Source organism: Hevea brasiliensis, chromosome 17 (assembly GCF_030052815.1).
Source record: "Hevea brasiliensis isolate MT/VB/25A 57/8 chromosome 17, ASM3005281v1, whole genome shotgun sequence".
Taxonomy (NCBI): Eukaryota; Viridiplantae; Streptophyta; class Magnoliopsida; order Malpighiales; family Euphorbiaceae; genus Hevea; species Hevea brasiliensis.
Genome location: NC_079509.1, coordinates 7,269,508 through 7,290,068, shown reverse-complemented (window position 1 = coordinate 7,290,068; position 20,561 = coordinate 7,269,508). Strand labels below are relative to the sequence as shown.

The 20,561-nt window shown below is 32.5% G+C and overlaps 4 protein-coding genes and 1 long non-coding RNA gene across 11 annotated transcripts; 1 reads left to right on the top strand and 4 right to left on the bottom strand.

The window, feature by feature from the left end:
- Window positions 1-599: 599 nt before the first annotated feature.
- On the bottom strand, window positions 600-1,975 carry LOC110656363 (uncharacterized). Its single transcript, XR_009145408.1, has 2 exons — window positions 1,695-1,975; window positions 600-1,537 (listed from the first exon to the last, which is right to left on the bottom strand). It is a non-coding gene; the product is annotated as an uncharacterized LOC110656363 (long non-coding RNA).
- On the top strand, window positions 1,974-5,228 carry LOC110656364 (uncharacterized). 4 transcript variants are annotated; one of them, XR_009145407.1, is made up of 7 exons: window positions 1,974-2,430; window positions 2,506-2,692; window positions 2,795-3,045; window positions 3,849-3,963; window positions 4,084-4,176; window positions 4,284-4,423; window positions 4,886-5,228. XR_009145407.1 is itself a non-coding variant. In XM_058139086.1 (7 exons), the coding sequence occupies exons 1-7, from the start codon at window positions 2,057-2,059 to the stop codon at window positions 5,000-5,002; spliced, it is 1,182 nt and encodes a 393-aa protein (XP_057995069.1). In that variant the 5' UTR covers window positions 1,974-2,056; the 3' UTR covers window positions 5,003-5,228. The 4 variants fall into 4 exon arrangements, 3 of the variants coding, with proteins under 3 accessions (XP_057995069.1, XP_057995068.1, XP_057995070.1); XM_058139086.1 differs by having other exon boundaries at window positions 2,894-3,045; window positions 4,280-4,423; XM_058139085.1 differs by having other exon boundaries at window positions 4,280-4,423.
- Window positions 5,229-6,610: 1,382 nt separating this feature from the next.
- Window positions 6,611-12,015, bottom strand: LOC110656361 (uncharacterized). Of its 4 annotated transcripts, XR_009145642.1 has the most exons (12): window positions 11,527-12,015; window positions 11,232-11,360; window positions 10,691-10,783; window positions 10,498-10,577; window positions 9,669-9,782; window positions 9,324-9,397; window positions 8,842-8,918; window positions 8,449-8,532; window positions 8,169-8,261; window positions 7,953-8,060; window positions 7,804-7,872; window positions 6,611-7,400 (listed from the first exon to the last, which is right to left on the bottom strand). XR_009145642.1 is itself a non-coding variant. In XM_058139768.1 (10 exons), the coding sequence occupies exons 1-10, from the start codon at window positions 11,833-11,835 to the stop codon at window positions 8,019-8,021; spliced, it is 1,095 nt and encodes a 364-aa protein (XP_057995751.1). In that variant the 5' UTR covers window positions 11,836-12,015; the 3' UTR covers window positions 7,950-8,018. The 4 variants fall into 4 exon arrangements, 2 of the variants coding, with proteins under 2 accessions (XP_057995751.1, XP_057995752.1); XR_009145643.1 differs by lacking the exon at window positions 8,449-8,532 and having other exon boundaries at window positions 11,527-12,014; XM_058139768.1 differs by lacking the exons at window positions 6,611-7,400; window positions 7,804-7,872 and having other exon boundaries at window positions 7,950-8,060.
- On the bottom strand, window positions 6,972-7,981 carry LOC131168943 (serine/threonine-protein kinase rio1-like). Its single transcript, XM_058138930.1, has 3 exons — window positions 7,937-7,981; window positions 7,804-7,872; window positions 6,972-7,400 (listed from the first exon to the last, which is right to left on the bottom strand). The coding sequence occupies exons 1-3, from the start codon at window positions 7,979-7,981 to the stop codon at window positions 6,972-6,974; spliced, it is 543 nt and encodes a 180-aa protein (XP_057994913.1).
- A 3,812-nt stretch (window positions 12,016-15,827) lies between the features above and the next one.
- LOC110656360 (F-box protein At5g50450) lies at window positions 15,828-18,131 on the bottom strand. The gene is made up of 3 exons (XM_021813085.2): window positions 17,480-18,131; window positions 17,211-17,373; window positions 15,828-17,096 (listed from the first exon to the last, which is right to left on the bottom strand). The coding sequence occupies exons 1-3, from the start codon at window positions 17,629-17,631 to the stop codon at window positions 16,329-16,331; spliced, it is 1,083 nt and encodes a 360-aa protein (XP_021668777.2). The 5' UTR covers window positions 17,632-18,131; the 3' UTR covers window positions 15,828-16,328.
- Between the last annotated feature and the right edge of the window lie 2,430 nt (window positions 18,132-20,561).

The following is a 20,561-nucleotide window of genomic DNA, read 5'->3' as shown; positions in this document are numbered from 1 at the left end:
CTTTAAAAAAAAATTAATCTATACAACTAACATATGTAAATTTAATATATTTTATAAAATATAATAAATAACTAAAATTAAAAGATCAAAATATTATAAATTTAATATATTTTATAAAATCAATTAAATAAATAAAATATAAAAATTGTGCTACTTCGGACGCTAATATGATTAGCGTGTTTTGGGACGCTAATATGATTAGCGTGCTTCAGCTGCATGGGGTGCATGGCGGAGAGGCGCTCTGGGATGCTACTATAAGTAGCGTTTTGCTTCTGGGACGCTACTATAAGTAGCATTTTGCTTCTGGGACGCGAATGGCATGTGGGGATGCTATTCAAAATAGCGTCCTCACATAAAAACGCTATTTTGAATAGCGTTTTTATGTCAAGATGCTATTTTAAATAGCGTTTTCTTCGGGACGCTATTTTAAATAGTGTTTATGTGTTGGGACGCTATTTTTATCAACGTTTTTGTGTTTCGTCACCCCTTTCCCGTAATTTTCTAACATTCTAACCCATTTCAATATATTATTTTTTAAATTAACCTTGTACGGTCAATTTCCCCATTGGCTTGCTTGGCATAATCCAAAGAAGCTAATCTTGCACAATGCACATATTCTCACCATTATAGAAAATCTGAGATGGTCCATTCTAACACCAGAATCACACATCATAGTACACACAAATCCAAAGCTTCTTCACTGTAGTGATGAAGTGCATAACCTGCAAGGAGCATTGACCATAGTATTCCACCCCACTGTAGATTTCTCTGGCATTTCAATAAAGATGCAATGAGCACCGATTCTACCACGCTTACTATACATATTAATCAGAGCACAAGAAACAAATATATCGTCCCCTACTCCCATCTTCAAAGTGCAAGTATATAACTGTTTCCCAGCAGAAATCAATCCCAATCCAGCAGACGCCAAGATCATAGTGGCAAAAATGCGAGACCCAGCGTCAGAAAACTCATCCCACATAATCAGAAACATCCTAAAGGCTTCCATATAGTCCGCTATGTTCACAAGCCCAGAAATGAATCAAGATAGTGCTCCGGAAAACCAGATTTCTGTCAGGCATTTTGTCAAACCATTTATGTCCATGGATCATCATCCCACATTTAACACGCGTAAGCAGTATTCTGTTTTTCATATACTGATGAGGTTCAAAACCACTAGTCATCATGTAATTAAACATCCTTTTCGCTCCTGGGATTGATCTTAATTCTACACACGCACTGACTAATGCATCATAGGTGCTACTGCCCATATCAAACCCACCATAATGCTCGAAGATCTCAAACAACTCAAGTGCCTTTCTGTGCCTCCCATTAAGAACAAATTTCTCTAATTGACTACAAACTCTTGCACCTTTTTTTTTGGTTCAGTTAATCGTAAATCAATTCCTTCTTCTACATCAGCGTCAAATTTTGAAGGTTTCGGCTTAGGGAGTTGTCGTAGTCCTTGATCTATTGAACAATACCGGATCTTGGTGAAGGGATTCGTCCATTGAATTTGATCCAATGAAATACTTTGCTAACGCAATATTAGAAAATCCATGTTCAAAAATTAAATCCAAAATCAAATCAATGAACACCGGTAAGAACAAGAGCACAGAAAAAGACAGTACATTTGAAAAACAATAACAGCAAATTTAAGGTGAGCTTGGAGTTTGAAGATTAAGAGAAGAGACCTGTCCAGTGTTATTGTAAACGATACTTCGCGTCCTCTCTTCTTCATAGTTTGCAAGCACACGTGGGTTTTACTTTCTCTGAAGGACCTAGCATTGCACCGAAAGCTTTGCCTCTCGTGGTCGCGGCAGTTGCATTATCGCGGCCAAATTTCGACGAAGTCGCCCCAAAAAACGGTGCGTTTTCTTACTCGCCAAAATACTGTATTTTGTGCACTTGATTAAACGGCGCCGTGTGCCAAAAACACTAACAACAAAAAGAAAAGGAGAACCGCCTATGGGAAGTTTTTAAACGGCCCGTTGAGGTAGCGAGGAATAAATTTCAAGGGGAAAGAGGGCCGTTTTCTCTTGCACAGGATAAGCAAATGGCACCGCACGATCTCCGCCGTCCGTTCAAGAGAGCGGCGATCTCCGATCAGCAGAGACGGAGGGATCTGACGCTGCAGCGACAAGCTCAGGGCCGCCGCGATGCTCAACAACAAGCTCGGTGCTTGGCCTCCACTGTCCTCTCTCTCCTATCCCAAAGCACACAACCCGAATATGAGCCGGACATCGAACTCGAACCCGAATCGCTACCCGATTTACTGCCTGAACAAGAAGAATCCGGAGCTTCGTCAAAGGATCTCGACGTCCGTCATGCGTCGAAGCTCAAAGGAGCGGAGGCTCGCAAGTGGTTCGCTAGGCAGCTAATGCTTCCGGAGTGGATGATCGACGTCCCTGATTGCTTGGCCCGAGATTGGTCGGTTCTCTCTCTCACTCACTTCCTTCATTTCTCTCACGTAGATCGACTCTGAACAGTGACTGCTTCCTGTAGGTATGTATTTGCAAGGCCAGCTGGAAAACGATGCTTTGTTGTTTCTTCTAATGGAACCACAGTTAGTAGGCAAAGGAATGGCTCCATCTTGCATCGTTTCCCATCTGCTTTACCAAATGGGGCTAAGACTAGAGATGTATCGGGGCCTTCTCAATCTTACTCTATTCTGGACTGCATATTCCATGAGGTAAAGAATTCTTATCATTGATCATAGACTCTAGATTTCTGTCTTTAATAGTAATTAGTTAATTATTGTTATTGTTTTCGGTTTTGTTATATTGGGTTGAAGCCGGACCAAACTTACTATGTGATAGACATGGTTTGCTGGCGCGGTTACTCTCTTTATGACTGCACCGCTGAGTTCAGGTTTTTTTGGTTGAACTCGAAGCTTGGAGAGACTGGGGCTTGTAGTCCTCCTTCTTTTTACCATAAATACAGATTCAGTACAGTTCCCATTTATAATTGTGACCAGAGTGGTCTATCGTCTGCGTATACAGGAGCATTGCCTTATGTTAAGGATGGTTTATTGTTCTATAACAAGTAAGACCTTTTGCCTCGAGTTATAATTTTTGTTTCGTTCCTTCTCTTGTTACTATTGGCTGGAATATACTTTTTTTAAGCTTTAGAAGAACACCCAGTTTGAAGAAATGGAGCTGTGTTTATAGATTGCAGGTTCCAATGCTGTGGACTCCTATTATATGTAGCTTGATGTGGGGTGAGCTGCTTGCCAGTTTTTTAAGGTTGACACCTGCTCCAAGGCCTGCAGGTGCCAATATTTTGGCTTTCAGCTCTCTGCTCCCCTTAAGGAATTGTTCCTAAGTTTGATTTAAAGAGTCATACGTTATTTTGAAATTACAAAAATTTTTAGTATCTATTCTCTAGTGTAGGAGTTCAGAGGAGATTTTTCCTTTGTTTTCTCATCAATATATGTTCAATAATTAAGTAGCTAATTTATGCTTCCATCAAGAAGTTTCATAATATTATGTCCAACTGAGATAGATATGTTCTCTTTGAGCAATTGCCAAGCATGTTACCGTTGTACTATCACAATATGGGGTACTTATGATAAAACATTTTCTATGATGAGTTTTAATTTTTGAAGCACAAGTCTCTTCATTATCTAAAGTTAAAGAGGATGCAAGTGGACTTACAATGCTAATTTTAGATATCTGAATTTAGCGTGCTGGGTTTATGCATTTATTCAGCTTGGTATTTACTGGATTGGTGCTCATTTAAGCAAGATTTGTGAGATAGTTTTGATCATGGGTTTATTTGTAATACCAGATTTCTTTAGAGTACAATTTGCTGACCTATTCATCTACATCACGCTGATTCTCTGTCAGGCATGCACACTATCAAACAGGAAATACACCACTAGCATTAGTCTGGAAAGATGAGAACTGTAGTCAGTATGTTATTGACACAGATAGTAAAGGGCAGGTTCCAAGCCAACAACAGGTACTCAAAGGTTCTTGCTCTTCTTAAACCTCAGCAGCACCATTTACCGCCCCCCTTTCTTTCCCTATTTGCTTTATGTGTCTTAAGATTGCTTGTTGCTTGTGTTATTGGCATGACCAGGTAGTTTTGGAGCTACAAGATGATGGAAAATTGATTACATCTGATGATCCTCCTGTGGTTTTTGGCTGCTTGGATTTGGATTTTATTCAAAAGGTTTGATTTATACAATCACTTCTTGTATGGTTTTTTATTTTTTTAACTTGCTTTGGTTCCTCTCTTTCTATTATTTCAAACATTATTCTTTCCAACTCTTTAGACAGGGCTGCATTCAGGAAATCTTTTACGTTTTGCTATTAGTGATGGAGGGTTGAGTTTTGTGGATGGAAAGCTTGAGAAGGTGGATTTACACTATCTTGGCAAAGTCAATCGGGCACGTGCTTTTCCAGATAGTTACTCTAAGGTTAGTAGGAAATATGTACTTCTATACTTAGTAATGAATTCTGCTTTGATCTTAGGTAATGATTGTGCTGTGCACAATAGATGCTAGAAGCTTTGATACTTTATGAATAAAGAAAGGAAAGAAAAAGTTAACTACTGGCGGCATTCAAATCTCATATGCCATTTGTTTCTTTGAGCATGCTTTCTCATTAATATAATCCCTCTTAGTTTGCCTACTATTTGGTTAATGCTACATGAATAAAAGAAACAGACAAAATAGTAGACAAAGTAACAGAGATGTGGGTTTAGTTTCACCATTGCCTTTCTCCCATGTTTGGTTTCACCATCGCTTTTTTTCACATTTAGTTTCACTGCTCTTGGAATAAAGGATGATATTTTGTCAATGCACTTGGCTAGTTTTATGTGTTCTTGTGGTATTTATCAGCTTGCTTGACTGTAGTGTCCTGAAAATTTACATTTGCAGGTTATGTTCCAGTATACTGTTCGTCATTCTCCTTTAAAACTTGATGATTTGGTAGCATCTATTTCCTCATTAGATTATCAACAAAGCAAACCTTGTGACAGTGAGATGAGTGGTTGATGGTGCTTGTTTCCCATGGTTCTGATTAAAAAAGTGAAAGACCTAAAACAGGGTAGGCGAAGTAGGGTTGCAGACTTGCTAGCAGCAAGTTCACAATACTGCATTTGTAGAGCACTTTAATAGCTGATGCAGAAAACTGATGATATGTGACATACCATGTCTATTTGAGTTGTATTCTTGGTTGGGTTTCATGCATATAAAAGCTTCCCGTTTGGCGATTTCCACAGATCAACCTGCATTTCAGACAAAGATTTGGAAATTTTCGAATGTTGGGAAGAAAAGAGAAAAAAAAACGCTTAATACTTGACTTCATATCATCATCCTCTCCTTTTCTTGTCGCTTCTCCAATGAAACTGGGCGGAACACACCCAAAACTGCTATCGTGTTAAAATATATGTAAAATAAGTGTTGTCATGATGCATGATAAAGTAGCATAAGTAGGAGAATAAAGGACAAGAAAATGCGTCTCCTTGGGCGGTTGGGCTTTTACTTAGGGAACATGCTTTTAAATTACAAACCTAACCAGTGGAATACTTAACAGGAATTTGCTCATTTTAACACATGTAGACATAGTTCAAGATGCCAAAGTGGTTACTGGACAACTATCATGCACTCATGGCAGGACATCCCTGTAGCCCCTTGAAAGGGTGCAAGAATCATATACACTTTCCCATGACGACTTCTCTCGTACCCAAACTGTAGGGATAAGTTGTTTTGCTTTCACTTTCCCTCCCTGGCCTCCACGAAAGTAAAAAGGAGCAACCATTGTCATCTCTCTCCTCTTCTTATTGCTGAGCTCCATTCAAATGTCATAATACTACTGTGTATGCTTTAGTAACTGTGTAGCCCAAAACTTCCCTCCAATAATTATTAAGCTAAAAAAAAATAAAAACTACTCATGTGGAATTTAACATACCAAAATTCAGATCTGTTTCGAACGTAAAACATTGTCTCAGCAGGCACACTATTTCCCAAGCGCTTCTATTATATTGGCTGAAAAATTGAATTGAATCATTTTATTTTAATTTTTTTATTCAAATTTTATTTAATTAGTATTTTCAATTCAAATTTATTTAATTAGTATTTTCAGAAAGTTTGATAGTCAAATTTATGAACTTCTATTAAATATAATATGTAATTTATAAAATTTATAGCAAAGTTCAAATAATAAGAATATAGAAATTAAAAGAACTCAATAAAATAAACCTAAGCTGACAAATCAAATCCAACCAAAAATTTTCAATTCAATTTGTTTCAACTCCTACTCCAATCCAATTCGGTTAACATTGTTTATTAGTTTAATTTTTCGGTCATTTATTAGTTTAAATTTTCGATTATTTTGATTCAATTGATTCCACAGCAATACCTGAACAGATTGCCAACAGAACAGCCTTGAGAACAAGTTCATATCGAAGCATCCAGTACTACCACCAGAAGGAAAATGAGCTTAAGAGGAAACACAAACTGTTTTTTTTAATAAATAAAATAAGAAAAGATTTTCATTAAATATGTCTCTTTAAACGGCAAACGGAATAGTAAAAAAGAAATTGGTGAAGTGAAAATGGCCCAGACGTTTGTATATCAGGTTGTGAAAATGGTTCCGCAGTCTTAAAAGGTTTTGAAATGAATTGAACTCAAACTCAAGGACCAGGAGGGCACATGTAAGAAACCAAATACAAGCCCTGCTATCATACAACAGAGATGAACCTATCCTCTTACATTTACAAGAGCACCTAATAAAATGACAAACTATACCTGCTAAAACCCAAAAATTAGAACAAACATAAAACGAATTGAACTGTAAAAGGCAGTAATAGCATAGATATCAAAATTGATGCTTTTTTTTTTTTTTTATTTCAATAAATGCAGCTGCGGAACTGGCCTTTATCACTTCTAATAAAACTTCTCCACCACTCTATGCTGCTCCTCTGTATGAAGTGCACGCTTGTACCCCCCAGCTAGAAAATGCTCATCTAGTCTTCTTGGCTTTGGCCAATTTCTTCGTTCTTTTCTTTACAGCCTTCGGAATTTTAGTTTTCCGAGCTTCTCTCTTCTCTTCTTTAACTTTCTTTTTGTTCTCTTTTCTGGCAGTTTTTTTATCAAGAGGATCCTTTTTCTCAACTTCTGACAAGGAACCACTCTCATCTGACTCACTCGAGTTCTCTTCATCATCTGTCTCAGAATCAGATCCACTCTCAGGAGCATTAGAATGGCCATCCTCATTTACGGAAGACTCCTTTTGATCGTTTTGGATTGCAGAAGATTGAACTTTGGAAAGAGCCTCCTTTAGTCCTGTAATGGTGTGATAGTACATATCTTTCGTATCCTTGCCGCTTGTTATCCGTATCACATCCTCCTCAGCATTCTTGACATGATCTAGTGCCTTTGGAATATATGACTAGAGCACCAAAACAACAAGCAATTCACAAAATTATGATTCACCTCAAATATTTTTGTCCATTATGAAATTCAACTACACATATTTTGAAATAGCATATTTCATATTCAACACATGAATCATCAGCCATTAGTAAATGCCCATCTTCCAAAAACCAAAAGGAAATCTCAAGATTGAATAAATTCATATCCTTAAGTCTGTATAGAACTGAGGACTCAAATGGGAAAGGTTCCTCATCTGAAAAAAAAAAAGAAACATTTTTTCCATGTCTAATTTGTCATATAGTTTCCACCAAAAGCATTTACGAAAACAAACTGATGCCTGAGATATGTCACAAGTGAAACAAAATGATAAACAAGCCTTTCACAAGGGAAATCATTTTTGAATATATATATATGTATACCTGCACAAATACAGAGTCTGCAATTTCATCCTCTGCTGTGACATCCCATGATAAAATTTTTTGTTGAACCTAAAATACATACCAGTAGTCAGAAGAGAGACGTCATGAAATAATGCAGGGAAATCTGAAGAACAAGCAAGGTTGCAAACCTCTTCCAAGTAACTATCAATAGAATCATCAGTAATGGTTGGATCAACTATGAAGTCAAATAATTCTCAAATCATCATGACAGCTACACCATGTTTCCTAAAAAAATCCTGCATTCCACCCACGATTGATTAGTTCATTGGCACATTTTTTTTTACCTCCTAAAAGTAAAATTTAAAAGAAAAATCACAACCATCCATCCTATGGAAAGAACTTACAGATATATGAACACAATCTTCACGTAAGAAATCAAGGGCACGAGGATGGTCAAGATCTACTGCTTGAGAGACATCAATTACATACAAATGGCCCTACAAACAGGAGGAACTATTCAGATCAAATATCCAGAGTTATGCCAGTGATCAATCAAACATCTCCAGTCAACAACTCTTCTCAAAAAGGAGGTTTCATATATCATCTTTCCTCTTTTTGGGTGCATCAAAACCAGGCAGAAGGAAAACACGTTATCTGTATGATAAGGAAGCAAGAGACATTCACCTCAAAATAGAGTATATTATATTCACTAAGGTCACCATGCACCAGTTTGCACTTCTGATACAAAGTCCGCATTGCAATAATCATCTGACAAAGACAAAAAACAAAGTCCTTACAAACAACAAAAACAACTGTTAAACCCTTTCTTCTTTTCTCCATATAACATTCTATTGGGCGCATAGCTGATACTCCATTGACCCTATCATTTCCAACAGAAATCTCCTGTTAAACCCCTCCAACCTGATCAAACCAAATTATAAACCCCAAAGGCTAAATAAGTATCAACAAGTTCAACTTGAAAAGCTAAGTTTCTATAACACTACTAATTATAAATTCTATAGTTGTTTTATTCAAATTAAACAAAATAAATGAATTACTAAAAATGTCTGTACAGACCTCTGCATAACCTTCACGTAATTTATCCAAAGATAAGACAGCATCCTTAAGTCGAGGTGCAGCCCAACCAGCTTTTCCTATAACAAAGATTATCAACCAAAAGAATAGGTCAATAGTATAACAAAATCAAAACTCCTCATTGCATATAAAAGTGTGTGTGTGTGTGTGTGTGTGTGTGTGTTTGGGAGGAGGGGGAAGAAGTAGAAGAAGAAATGTAAGATAAAAATTGGAACCATTGCCATTGCCTTCAAATATCCTTAAAGGGTAGATAGTTCAAATAAGGATACTTCTACCAACTCCACAAGGCTACACATTGTGAAAAATAGCCTAAAGAGAAGAAACTAGAGGTTAATAGTCAGATGGTTGTGATATGTTAATGAAATTCTATTTCTCCTACATGATACACCGAAACATCTTATAAGCTCATTTTTGTTTACCAATGGACAAGTAAAAGGGTATCCACACAAAATAGTGCACAATACCTATGAATTCCATAACCAGAACATGAAGTCTCAAAAGATATGGAGTTGGACACCTAATTCCAGCTGCCTTTAACCTGCAACTCATGAAAAAAAAAATCACATAATATCACACCAGTAAAATTCTATACTTAGTGCAGATTCAAAGTATATGCATGAGGTCATATTCTTCCTCTAGCAGACCATAGGTGCAAACTCCAATTAATAACATAAAATTTTCATTTTTCCGCCCATGTATAATAGACAAAACAGTCTAGTTGGGTGATTCAAAGGAGAATAATTAAAGCATTGCATTGCCATGAAAATTTGTAAGTAAATGAGACCATGTAAAGTTCATGTTGGTCTTACCTCATAAGATTCCTCATTTCTTTTTCAGCCCATGTCTTTACCATTTTCCTAGCATTGCACTTGCAGTATCCATGCCTAAAACGATAGTCACCTTGTACATACCTATCTCGGTCCCTAAAGTTTTTAGAAGTAACAAATTAAATTGAATGAAAAAGAAAATATGGAGTACAACATATTCTACAAAAGATGGAACCTAAAACTATAAGTTAATTTTTTTGAAAGAAAACAAGTAAACAACTAGGGAAATTCACAAGGATAACCAACAAATTTAAGTATGGAACAATATCTAGTATCATAACTCCCTCATAGAATCATAGTGGTCCTATATCAACATCTTGACTCTCAATCATGGAATTCATTTTATGATAGCAACATATTCTAAAAAAGATGGAACCCAACTGTAAGTTAAAATAATGGAATTCAAAATAATACACAAAAATTAATTTGAAAGACAGCAACTAGGTGAATCCACAAGAATAACCTATATAGTTATCTATGGCACAACACCCAGCATCATAACTTCATCACAGAAGTCCTATATCAACATTTTGATTCCCAGTCATGGAAGTCATTTATCTTATCAAAGAGACGAAAACAGAAAAAATTTAGAAGCTAAACAAAGGTCTCTTGATTGCAAACAGCATGAAAAATTTTGCAACAGTGTGCACTGAAGAAGAAATGCAGAAAAATTCTCAAAAGTTAGATTAGGTTGGTTAAGTCCCTCTTTTTTCCCCTTTGCAGTATAGAATGCTAATATCACTAAACAAAACCTTTACATTACAAGCTTTTTTTTTTTTCTCTCAAGAAGTTAAAACATCATTTGACGTACTTAAAAACCAAAACCGAAGTTTTGTACACTTTGATTGCAAGTTCCTGATCATCAGATTTTGTTGCACGATACACATTTGCCTGTTAAGCGAAAAAACGAGTCCTGAATCCATAGTAGCAAACTATTGGTGCATAATATGTTCGTATCAATAGAGCGTAATAGATTTCAAACTACAGAAGTGGTCTTCAGATACCTCTTTTCCAGTGGAAATGCAGCCATTAATGTCATGAAATACACCCCGATTCAGCATTTTGAAGAGAACCATGCGAGTTCTAGGATCAATGGCCTAGAAAAAACACAATGAATTATAAATTTTCCTTAAGGAAAAAAAAATATCTAGTGAATTATGTCATTAAATTATGGGATCAAAAAAGTATAAAGCATCATCAAGGCACAACCACAACCAATGCACAATTCAGATCAAGACAACTAAGCTTATAAAATTATGACAATTATTATAAAAATGAATTAATTCCAAGTAAATAAACAAGAATATAGCCCCCATATATTCTACATGAACACATTCACAACGTCAACTCAAAATACTTCATTCCAGCAATGTTAGCACACAGAAAATGATACAACATGTAAACAAACTTCGTTTGACATAAACTTGGGCACACTTTCACACACAAGGTAAGCACATAAATTTATATATTTCTTCCATTTTCTTACTTAAGAAATGGATAAATAAATAAAGGAGGAAGCCACGAGGAGCTTTAAGTGATCTTCACCTGCTCTACTGTTGCACGATCTGCTTTCTCAGTAGTTTTAGTTTTACCAATGGCCATGTCTCGAACACTTTCACGAATTGCAGTTGTCACAGAATTAGACATGCCGAAGTTCAACCTGCCTTCCCACTCCTGCATCATCAATTGAATCAATTTCCAGACGAAATATGCACATATAATATACCTTTTAGTGCAATGATTTCAATAAAGGTTAAAGCTTTAGCTAAGCCTATTACATGCATAATACAAATGTTTGGTAGAGCCATCGATTAGCAATTTTTAGGAGTGATACTGATACCTCCAAAGGCGAAGCACGAATGTGATGAGAGAACTTCTGGTTGCGATTGGAGAGAGGTTGCAGAGTGGAGGAATTGGAACGAGAGTGAATGCCTCCATGAGCATTTGGACGTCTAGAGCTGAGAGTAATAGTTCCATCTACAGCATCTTCATCCTCTTTTGAGTCTAACCAATCCAACGCATCTCCAATTTCGGAGCCAGACGACCATGAAAGTTCTTCCTCTTCTCCTTCTCCTTCACCATCTTCTTGGGCTTCATCCTCCGGTGGTAAACACTCTAATTGCTCAACTTTTTCCTCAACTGTAGTCATTGGTTATTAATAAGAGTGTCTTCTGGTTTTTTATTTTCTCCGGTGGTGCGGTGTGCTATTTTTTGAGCTGTGGTTCCGTCTAGGTTTTCAAGGGACTGCTCATATTTTGTGCGCTCGGCTACGGATGGCAACGGGATGCAAAGGGTAGGATGCCGCCCAAAGCATCCTATCTGAGCTTCAGAATGCTATTAATTAATATTCTTTAAAACTCTGTTTCCCTCCCAAATTCCATTAAAATTTATTTTTAACTATGTAAATTTACCCTAAAAAGTATTAAAATTTATTTAATTTTATATATTTTAATATTAAAAAGTTATTTTTATTAATAATTAATACTTTAAAATTTTAATAATTTCATAAAATATTTAAAATATATTTTATATAAAATAAAATATATAAAAATTATAAATATTATTATAAAAATATATATTTTGTATCTATATAATATATAAGTGGGTAAAATAAAAGGAGAGTACATTAATTTTACCAAATTTCCTTTTATTATTTATAATATTTATAATTATATTTTTTATTATTTAATTTAATTTTAAAATTTATATAAATTTAAAATTCTTATGACTTAAACTTTAATTATTTATATAATTTTTAAATTTATATAAATCTAAAATTCTTAATCTTACTTATATTTAAATTTTATTTAATTAAATATTTATTATAATATAATATAATATAAAATTTTATAAAAATACTATCATAATTTATATTATTTGTAAAAATAGAAAGTATTTTATTCCAATGAATAACTTTATTAATGAATCTTAATAGATTTTTACCTATATTTTAATTGTAATTATTTATGAAAAAATATTTTAATATAATAATATTTAAATTTGCATTAAAAAAATAATTTCTATCAACTAAACATATGAATTCCTTTATTAATTTTCAAAATTTTTATATTTAATTTCTTATAAGTTCATTTCATTTAAAATAAATTTATATTTTTAATTATAGATATATTTATAAGATTCTTAATTATTATATTAATATAAAAATTAGTACATTTATTGATAAGATATATATATATATATATATATATATATTACAAAAAAATAATATTCATTGAGTTATGAAAAAAATATTTAATTATAATATGTAATACATAATAAAATTACATAAATCTAAAATTTATAATAATATATATTATAAATATAAAATAAATTATATATGTGAGAAAAAATTTGAATAGATAAATATATATTATTTAAAAAATTGAGTTTAATTATATAATTCATAGGATAGCTATAATTTGTAATATTTTTTGTTCATTTGAAATGGTATATTATTAAAAATTTAAAAATATTAATGTGTATATATATTAAAAAAATATAATAATTTTTGAATACTATAATCTTATTCAAACTTAGTAAATAGTAAATACGTTTAAAAAGAATTAAGAATTATATTTTGAATAATTTTACGTTAACAAATTTATATTTAAATATAAACATAAAATGATATTTGATATAAAAATAATCAAATTTTTATGTAACTATAAGCATTACATCATTTAATAGAGTATTTTATTTTTTTTCTATTTAATAATTTTTTATTGAAATTTAATGTTTATTTTTAAAAAAATAATTATAAAAATTTAATTTAATAATATATTATAAATTAATTTGACAAAATAAACCGAATAATTGTTTATATATTTTTTACAATAAACATTCTAACTAAAAATAATAATATACTAATATCAGTATTTTTCATTCTATTAACATACAATTTTTTATTTTTTATATAAAATGAAAATTTTAGTTATTAATTTATTATTGTTAATATATTTATTAATCTTATTTTAAAGTTTTCTCCGTATTATAAGAAAATATGAATTTACGTAAAATATTATATATAAAATAAAAATTAATAATACTTATATTTATTAATATGAGCATTCCCAATTAATTTTAGTAGATAAAATTAAAAATTAAATTAAAAATAACTAAAAATAAAAAATATCAACATTGTATGAAAATATATCAAATTAAATTTATTTTACTATTATATCTATAAAGTATTCAATAGGATTGAATAAAAATTCAAAATTTTTACGTTAATTATGTATGTTTTATAAAAATTATAAAATATTAAAAGTTAATTAGTTTTAATAGACTCAATACTTTATTATTGAAGAAATCTAATATGAAAATATATAAATTAATATAATAACAAATAGTTCAATTTATGTAATTATAAAACACAAATTATAAAAATATTTTTTTCATAATAAACTTTATTTCTATAATTTTTTTATTTTCATTAATATACTTCCATTTTTATTAACTTAATTTAAAACTTATAACATACATTAACTTAATTTTTTTTTATTTTCACAGACAACATACATGTTATGAAAAATTATTATATTATAATAATAATGATTAATGTATTACAATAACATTATGTTATATAAAAATTAATAAAAAAAATCTTGTATAAAAATATTAAAATTACTGATACATACAACGAGTGTAAAAAACGTGTATTGCACATTTAAAAAAAATATATTATAAGTAAGTGTTTATCTAAATGAATTCAGATAATAAATACCTAACATGTAAAACTTAAATCTGTCACAGATATTATTGTTTAAACTTAAACTCGTACCAAATCCGATTATATTTTATCAAACTCATCTTATAAGAGTTCGATCAATTTATATACCTACAAAAATCTAACCCATTACCGTCTCTACTCTCGCCACTTGAGTTGCAACGTAGGAGGTGATGAGGAGAATCTTGCCATGCAACCCACCACATAAAACACAATTTTTTTTAACTATCAAAATTTTTGAAAAACTTAACAAATTAAATATTTATATATAAGTTTATATATTTATTATGCACATTTTAATTAATTTTATATAAATTTTTTATTTAATTATTATTAAACTCATTCTTATATAAAATTAAATTTATATTAGATGTAATTTTTTCAAGGCTTTCTTTTTTTTTTAACGATTCAACACTTTTTCTAAATAAAAATGTAAAAAAATGCACATTTAATCAATTTTTTTAAAAAATATTTTCAATACTTAAATTTGTAATAAAGTTGAAGCATAAAATTGAAAATGAAATCATATCATAATGTCATGTATAAATTCATCCACTTAAATAATGGATGGGTTTCTCATATAACATTATTTTATTATAATATGAAAAAAAAGTAAAAAATATTATATGCATTGATCATATTTAAAAATTAAAAAAAAAATGAAAGATTACTATTTTTATCACTTTCATATGTCTATAACTTTTATTAGAAACAATAGATTCAAACACAATAGGGAGAAATAATATGTTATTAACTATTATGCATTTAATGAATTAAAAAAAAAAGTCAAGTAAATATTTATTTATTTATTTATATCTCTGCCATTTGATGTTAGCGGAGAAATTTTACAAGAGGAAAAAACGGAAGCGCCCTTTTTCTCGTCAGGCGAATGCCGTTTTCTTTGTCCTAACATGCCGTATTGATTGGGCCGATTGGACTTCTTTTACTTGTGGGCCTACCCGTAAATATTACGCTTCTTTTATTTTTGAGTCATTTCCAGAAGATTAATTAATTAATATTGTTTCTATATTTAATTGACAATCTTTTTTTAATTGTATGATTGTCTCTATTTAATCATTTTTTTATTGATCATATCACTCTCGAAGTTAAATATCTAATTATTAAAAGATAATGCGTATTTTTTTTAATATATTTTCATGCAATATATATATATATATATATATATATATATATATATATAAGAGTAGTATTATTTTGAAATTTTTCATATAATTTGCAAAAACTATGTGAAAATATATATTGTAATATTTTTTGTAAAATCATTTTTAAAAGATTCTAGATTGGTGTAGGAAGTCAAGATTTTAAATTCCAATAGTTTTAATTTATTTAAAAAATAAATATTAAAACAATGTATATTTTCTTTCTAATATTTGAGAAAAATTAAAGAGACAAAATTGTGGAGGTTTAAATCTTTAATTTTCTTATGTGGGAGACAGACATTAACTAACACCAACCAAACCGTCATTGACAAAATCCAACGATGCTAAAATTAATGAATTTGTCTTCATTCCCAAATCCCAAGCTGTTTAATTGATTGATTCGACGAGTGCTGAAGGATGGCCGTCGGCCTTTAAGAGGAGTGATTATCGCCTTGTTTACTCCTTGTCAAAGTCGCATTTGGGGGTCCCCCCAAGTAAATCGCATGGTTGATGCTTAATCTGAACTCAGATCTCACCCCTAGTCCTATGGTTGCTGACCTTCAAAAAAAAAAAAAAAAAAAGATTTTGTGTCCTGCCATAATTTCTTTTATGGTGCAAAACTGGTACATAAACAATTTCCCAAACCTTCTCAATATGTACAAAAATAAACTTAAAAAAAAAATACATAAAATATAAAATTAAACAAAATAGGATAACAAAAAAAATCCAAATCGAACGGTAACAATTTGATCGCAATCAATGAAGGACAGCCACATTCTCACCCTCTTCAATCTCCACCATTCCTCCAATCTCATTGTCGCCGCCGTCCACATCATGCCACTGCTCCATTGGCATACATTCCGCCTTGTGCCTCAACTTCCAATCGAGAGCTTGACATCCCCGCGAGCAATAATTCACCTTGCCACAAACGGAACAGCGCCGGAACTCGTGCGGCCTCGTCTCGGGCCTCCCGCACCCACTGTGCGAGCACAACCTCAAGCTTGGCCCAAGCACCCCGCGCCCCGACTCGAACCACTCCCTCAAAAACCGGTTCACCGGGTGCACTTCCCTCGCCGGCACATTACAACCGAAGTCACTTAGCAATGGACACCCCATCATGCTTCCCATCATCACACACGAAGCATATGGGAGATGCTCCCGCTGCTGTTGCTGATGTTGGTTTAACTGTTGAGGTCGCCACGTAAGCATGGAACGTATAGATGACGCGATCTCTCGAGCGTTGGCCTGGATTAGGAGCCGGCGTCCGTCGACAATGTTTTGAACAACGCCGTAACCATCTTGGAGGCAATGGCCTAGCTCCCTTAGCGCATCGATGTGACCCAAGACGGCGGCTCGGGCACAAAGAGAGACACCGGCTCGGAGATCTTTGTCGTTTTTGGAGCCACCGCTGCCATTGAACTGCATGACGGCGAGAGAGTAGAGAGCCTGGGCGTGAGATTTGACGGCTGCCCTTGCCATCAACGACGCTCCAGTTCCTCGGTTTTGTAAGCAATAAAATCGGATCTGTAACAGCAAAATAAACCCGAAACCTTCAACAAGAATATATATTTTCGGTATGTTTTGAAAGATACTGTGACGGAGAATGCATATAGTGTGACGGAGAATGCATATACTGACCATTCCTAGAGTATAGGAGGCTTCGGTGTTGCCAGCGTTAACGCACAGTCTGAGAAACCGGTGAGCGGAATCTGACCAGTCTTTTGCTCTGACTGCGAATGTTTTAGGTCCGGCTTTGGACAAAACTAGAGGATGAAGAGCTAACCGATTCAATCTTTTGCATCTGCTTGAAATATAAGAAAATAAAGAAACATTCCAAATAATCATCCAACTGCAAATAGCAATAAGAAACATAAGCATGCAGTATTGAATAGCATAAACCGACATACGTTATGAGAATGTTGATGAAATCTGAAGGACAGGAAGCGGAGGAGCTAAGCTTGCAAAGGATGCAAACCACAATATCGTCTGGTAGTTCTTCGAAAAGATCAGATTTTTGGGTGACTAAGGGTGAAATTTTTTGCCTTTTTCTTTGAAGCATCTTCTCTTCTCTTGTTCTTTGGCTCTGTAAACTCTGTTCTGATGTATGGGGACTTTTAACTTCTCCTATTCCAAGAGTATGGAGAAACGGCACTGTCTCTTGTCGTCCTGCCTGCTGCCTTCTGGTTCTCCTTGTTTGGAGCAAACCTTGTTAAAAGAAAGATGAAGTTATATATGCGAAGAGAGTGATGCAGAGCAGAGGACCCACAAACGTGAAATGAATTGTTATTTATTTATGGTAACTCACAGGGAGTAGTATATGGCAATTTCCGTTGGCATTTTTAGCCGGTTTCTTGTTATTGGCTTTGTGCTCTGCGCATTAAACAACGTGACAATAGGGGTAAGGTTAATGGTCAAAGTGGCCCCATGACCGTGAATAGAGTTCCGCGAAAAGACGAATTAGTGCTAAAGTTTTGGTTGGGTGGGTTTGGAGATCGATGCTTACAGTGCAAAACGGTTTGTTTTCAAATTAAAAAAAAAAAAGGTGTAACCTTCTTCTGGTCACAGCTCTGACCTCTGGAAAATATAATTTGTTAGTCCAGTTGTTCTTCTTTCTGTCCTGATTTTATACCACTAAAGACGCAAATTTGAATTTTATGAATTCTTTTCTTTTTAAAATTCCCATTTATAAATTTTAAATCTTTATATATTCATTAAGTCAATTAATAAATAATATATTAATTAATAAATGCTATAAAAAAAATGCATATTCATAACTTGCTTTTTATTGATTAGACATGTAATTTTCCAAGGGATGCGACAAACAAATAAACTCAACTAAGTTTCTTCATTGGAATAGTATCACCACTTTGATATATTGTTAGCCCCTTGAAAAACTTGCAATTCAACTGCAACGGTCTAGTTCCATTCTTAAGCTTTTATTTAGATTTTTTTTTAATATTATTCTTTCCCTTTTTTTTTAATTATATAAATAATTAAATGCATAAAAATTAATTATATAACATGTAAAGTTGGTTATCATATCATTTATTAATTTAGTGATATTTGAATATTTTTAAATTTGTAAAGTAATAAAAAATATTTACTTAAATAGAAAAAAAAAGTAATGAATATATTTTATTTTAATCTTACATTTTGGTTAAATTAACTAATTAATTAGTTTAAAGTAGTAGGTAACCATGATAAGCGTGGCAAGTGGCAAGACGGAGGCTCCTCATCTCTCACATCTCCACGCATATACAATGCAAGTTGCTAGCTAGTTGTGAGCTAATTTTGTAAATGAAGTCAGCTTAGATATTTCTGCGTAGGGACATGAAAAAATATATACTAAAAAAATTTCCCAACGCTTGTTGAATTTTGATAAGGGAAATGTTATAGCTGTGGATAAGGTTTGAAGGGATCGATGTGGAGTTGGTGGAACACAAAATCATTTTCATTACCCTAAAAGAGATATGAATGGATTCATCCCTTCAGGTTTGGTAGGAAAATTGAGTACTGCTTTGCTGCTCTATCTTCTGCCACCTTTCAAATAATGTTCATCACTCTTTCTTTTTCCATACCTTTTATAATCAAGGTCGTGATAGTTCCAAGCTTGTGAAGAAATCGGCTGGTAAAAAAAGAAATTGAAAAAGAATACAATGATTTAAATCATTCCTGGTAGTCTAAGATACACTTACTCTCACTAGCTAGATGACAAAATAGGTTGTGGGAATAGTTTTGCTCATCTGTTCAATTGCTGTAAGCAAGCATCTGGTATAATTGGCGATGACAATGTTAATTATAATAATTTCTTGACTTGCCAAGTGTAGTTTTACGATTAATTATTTAATTAAATAATTATTTTTAAATACTCTTAAATTAATATATCTAAAGTATTTTTTAATAATAATCATAAGAATAATGCCGATAAAGCCTGAGACAGAGGTGGCCGTAGCATGTCCCAAAATAATTACTAATCAAACGATGATCACACACTTTACGTCTCCATCATAATAGCCATTAGCTAGCTAGCTGGGGGACTTGAATTTGAATTTTGTAATAATTTTCATTATTTCAAAGGGTAGGCCAAATGCCTATGTAAAGAGAGTGATTTTACCACCCAACCTAATTCTTCTATCTTGTTCATTATAATTATATATTTTAGTGTAAATGCAACGAATTCTTTAGAGTCAAATTGAAATCTCCTAATATTCCAAGTTATTTATTTCGTGTACTCTTTAATTGTAAGTTATTTGTGCACAAATTGATAATTTGATAAATTACATTATAATAACAACGTAAACATATAATAAAAAAAATAAATTATTAAATATACCCAATGCACTAAAAAATAATACATCATTATTCATAAAAAATTAATTATTTTTTAAATTTAAAAATGTAAAATCCATAACTCTATAAGTGAAAGATCCATGACTCTGTAAGTGAACGTGCACGTATACGAAAAATATCTAATAATTTGCCAAAAAAAAAAATTCCAAAAGTCGATTTCCGTTGAACTGGTTCCAAGGGATACCCATAGAAATACAAATATGTAGACAGTTATTTCCACAACAATTCATCTTAGGAGTTAATACAAGCATGTCTTGTATGGTGGTGTGTGAATTTTTGTGTTAATTACCTAAACATTGTAATAATTAACATAACTTTGAGTTCCCACAGTAATTCTAAACAATTGATTAGAAATCAATGTCTGCCAGTGTTAATATTTAAATGAATGCATGATTTTGACTGATTATATTATAATATTAATTAAAAAAAAATATCTTCCATCAGAAGTGAACAACATCATGACAAACCATTTTCTGCAAGACATAGTAAATTGCCCTTATTGTTTCTCAAGATAGCTACAAGCTATGGTATTAACCATTATCACAAGCAAAGGTTGGCATCAACCCTGCAGGGGACGTGGGATAATTATATATATTATACATTAATTAATGAGATGATATTAATTATTTCTAATTAAAA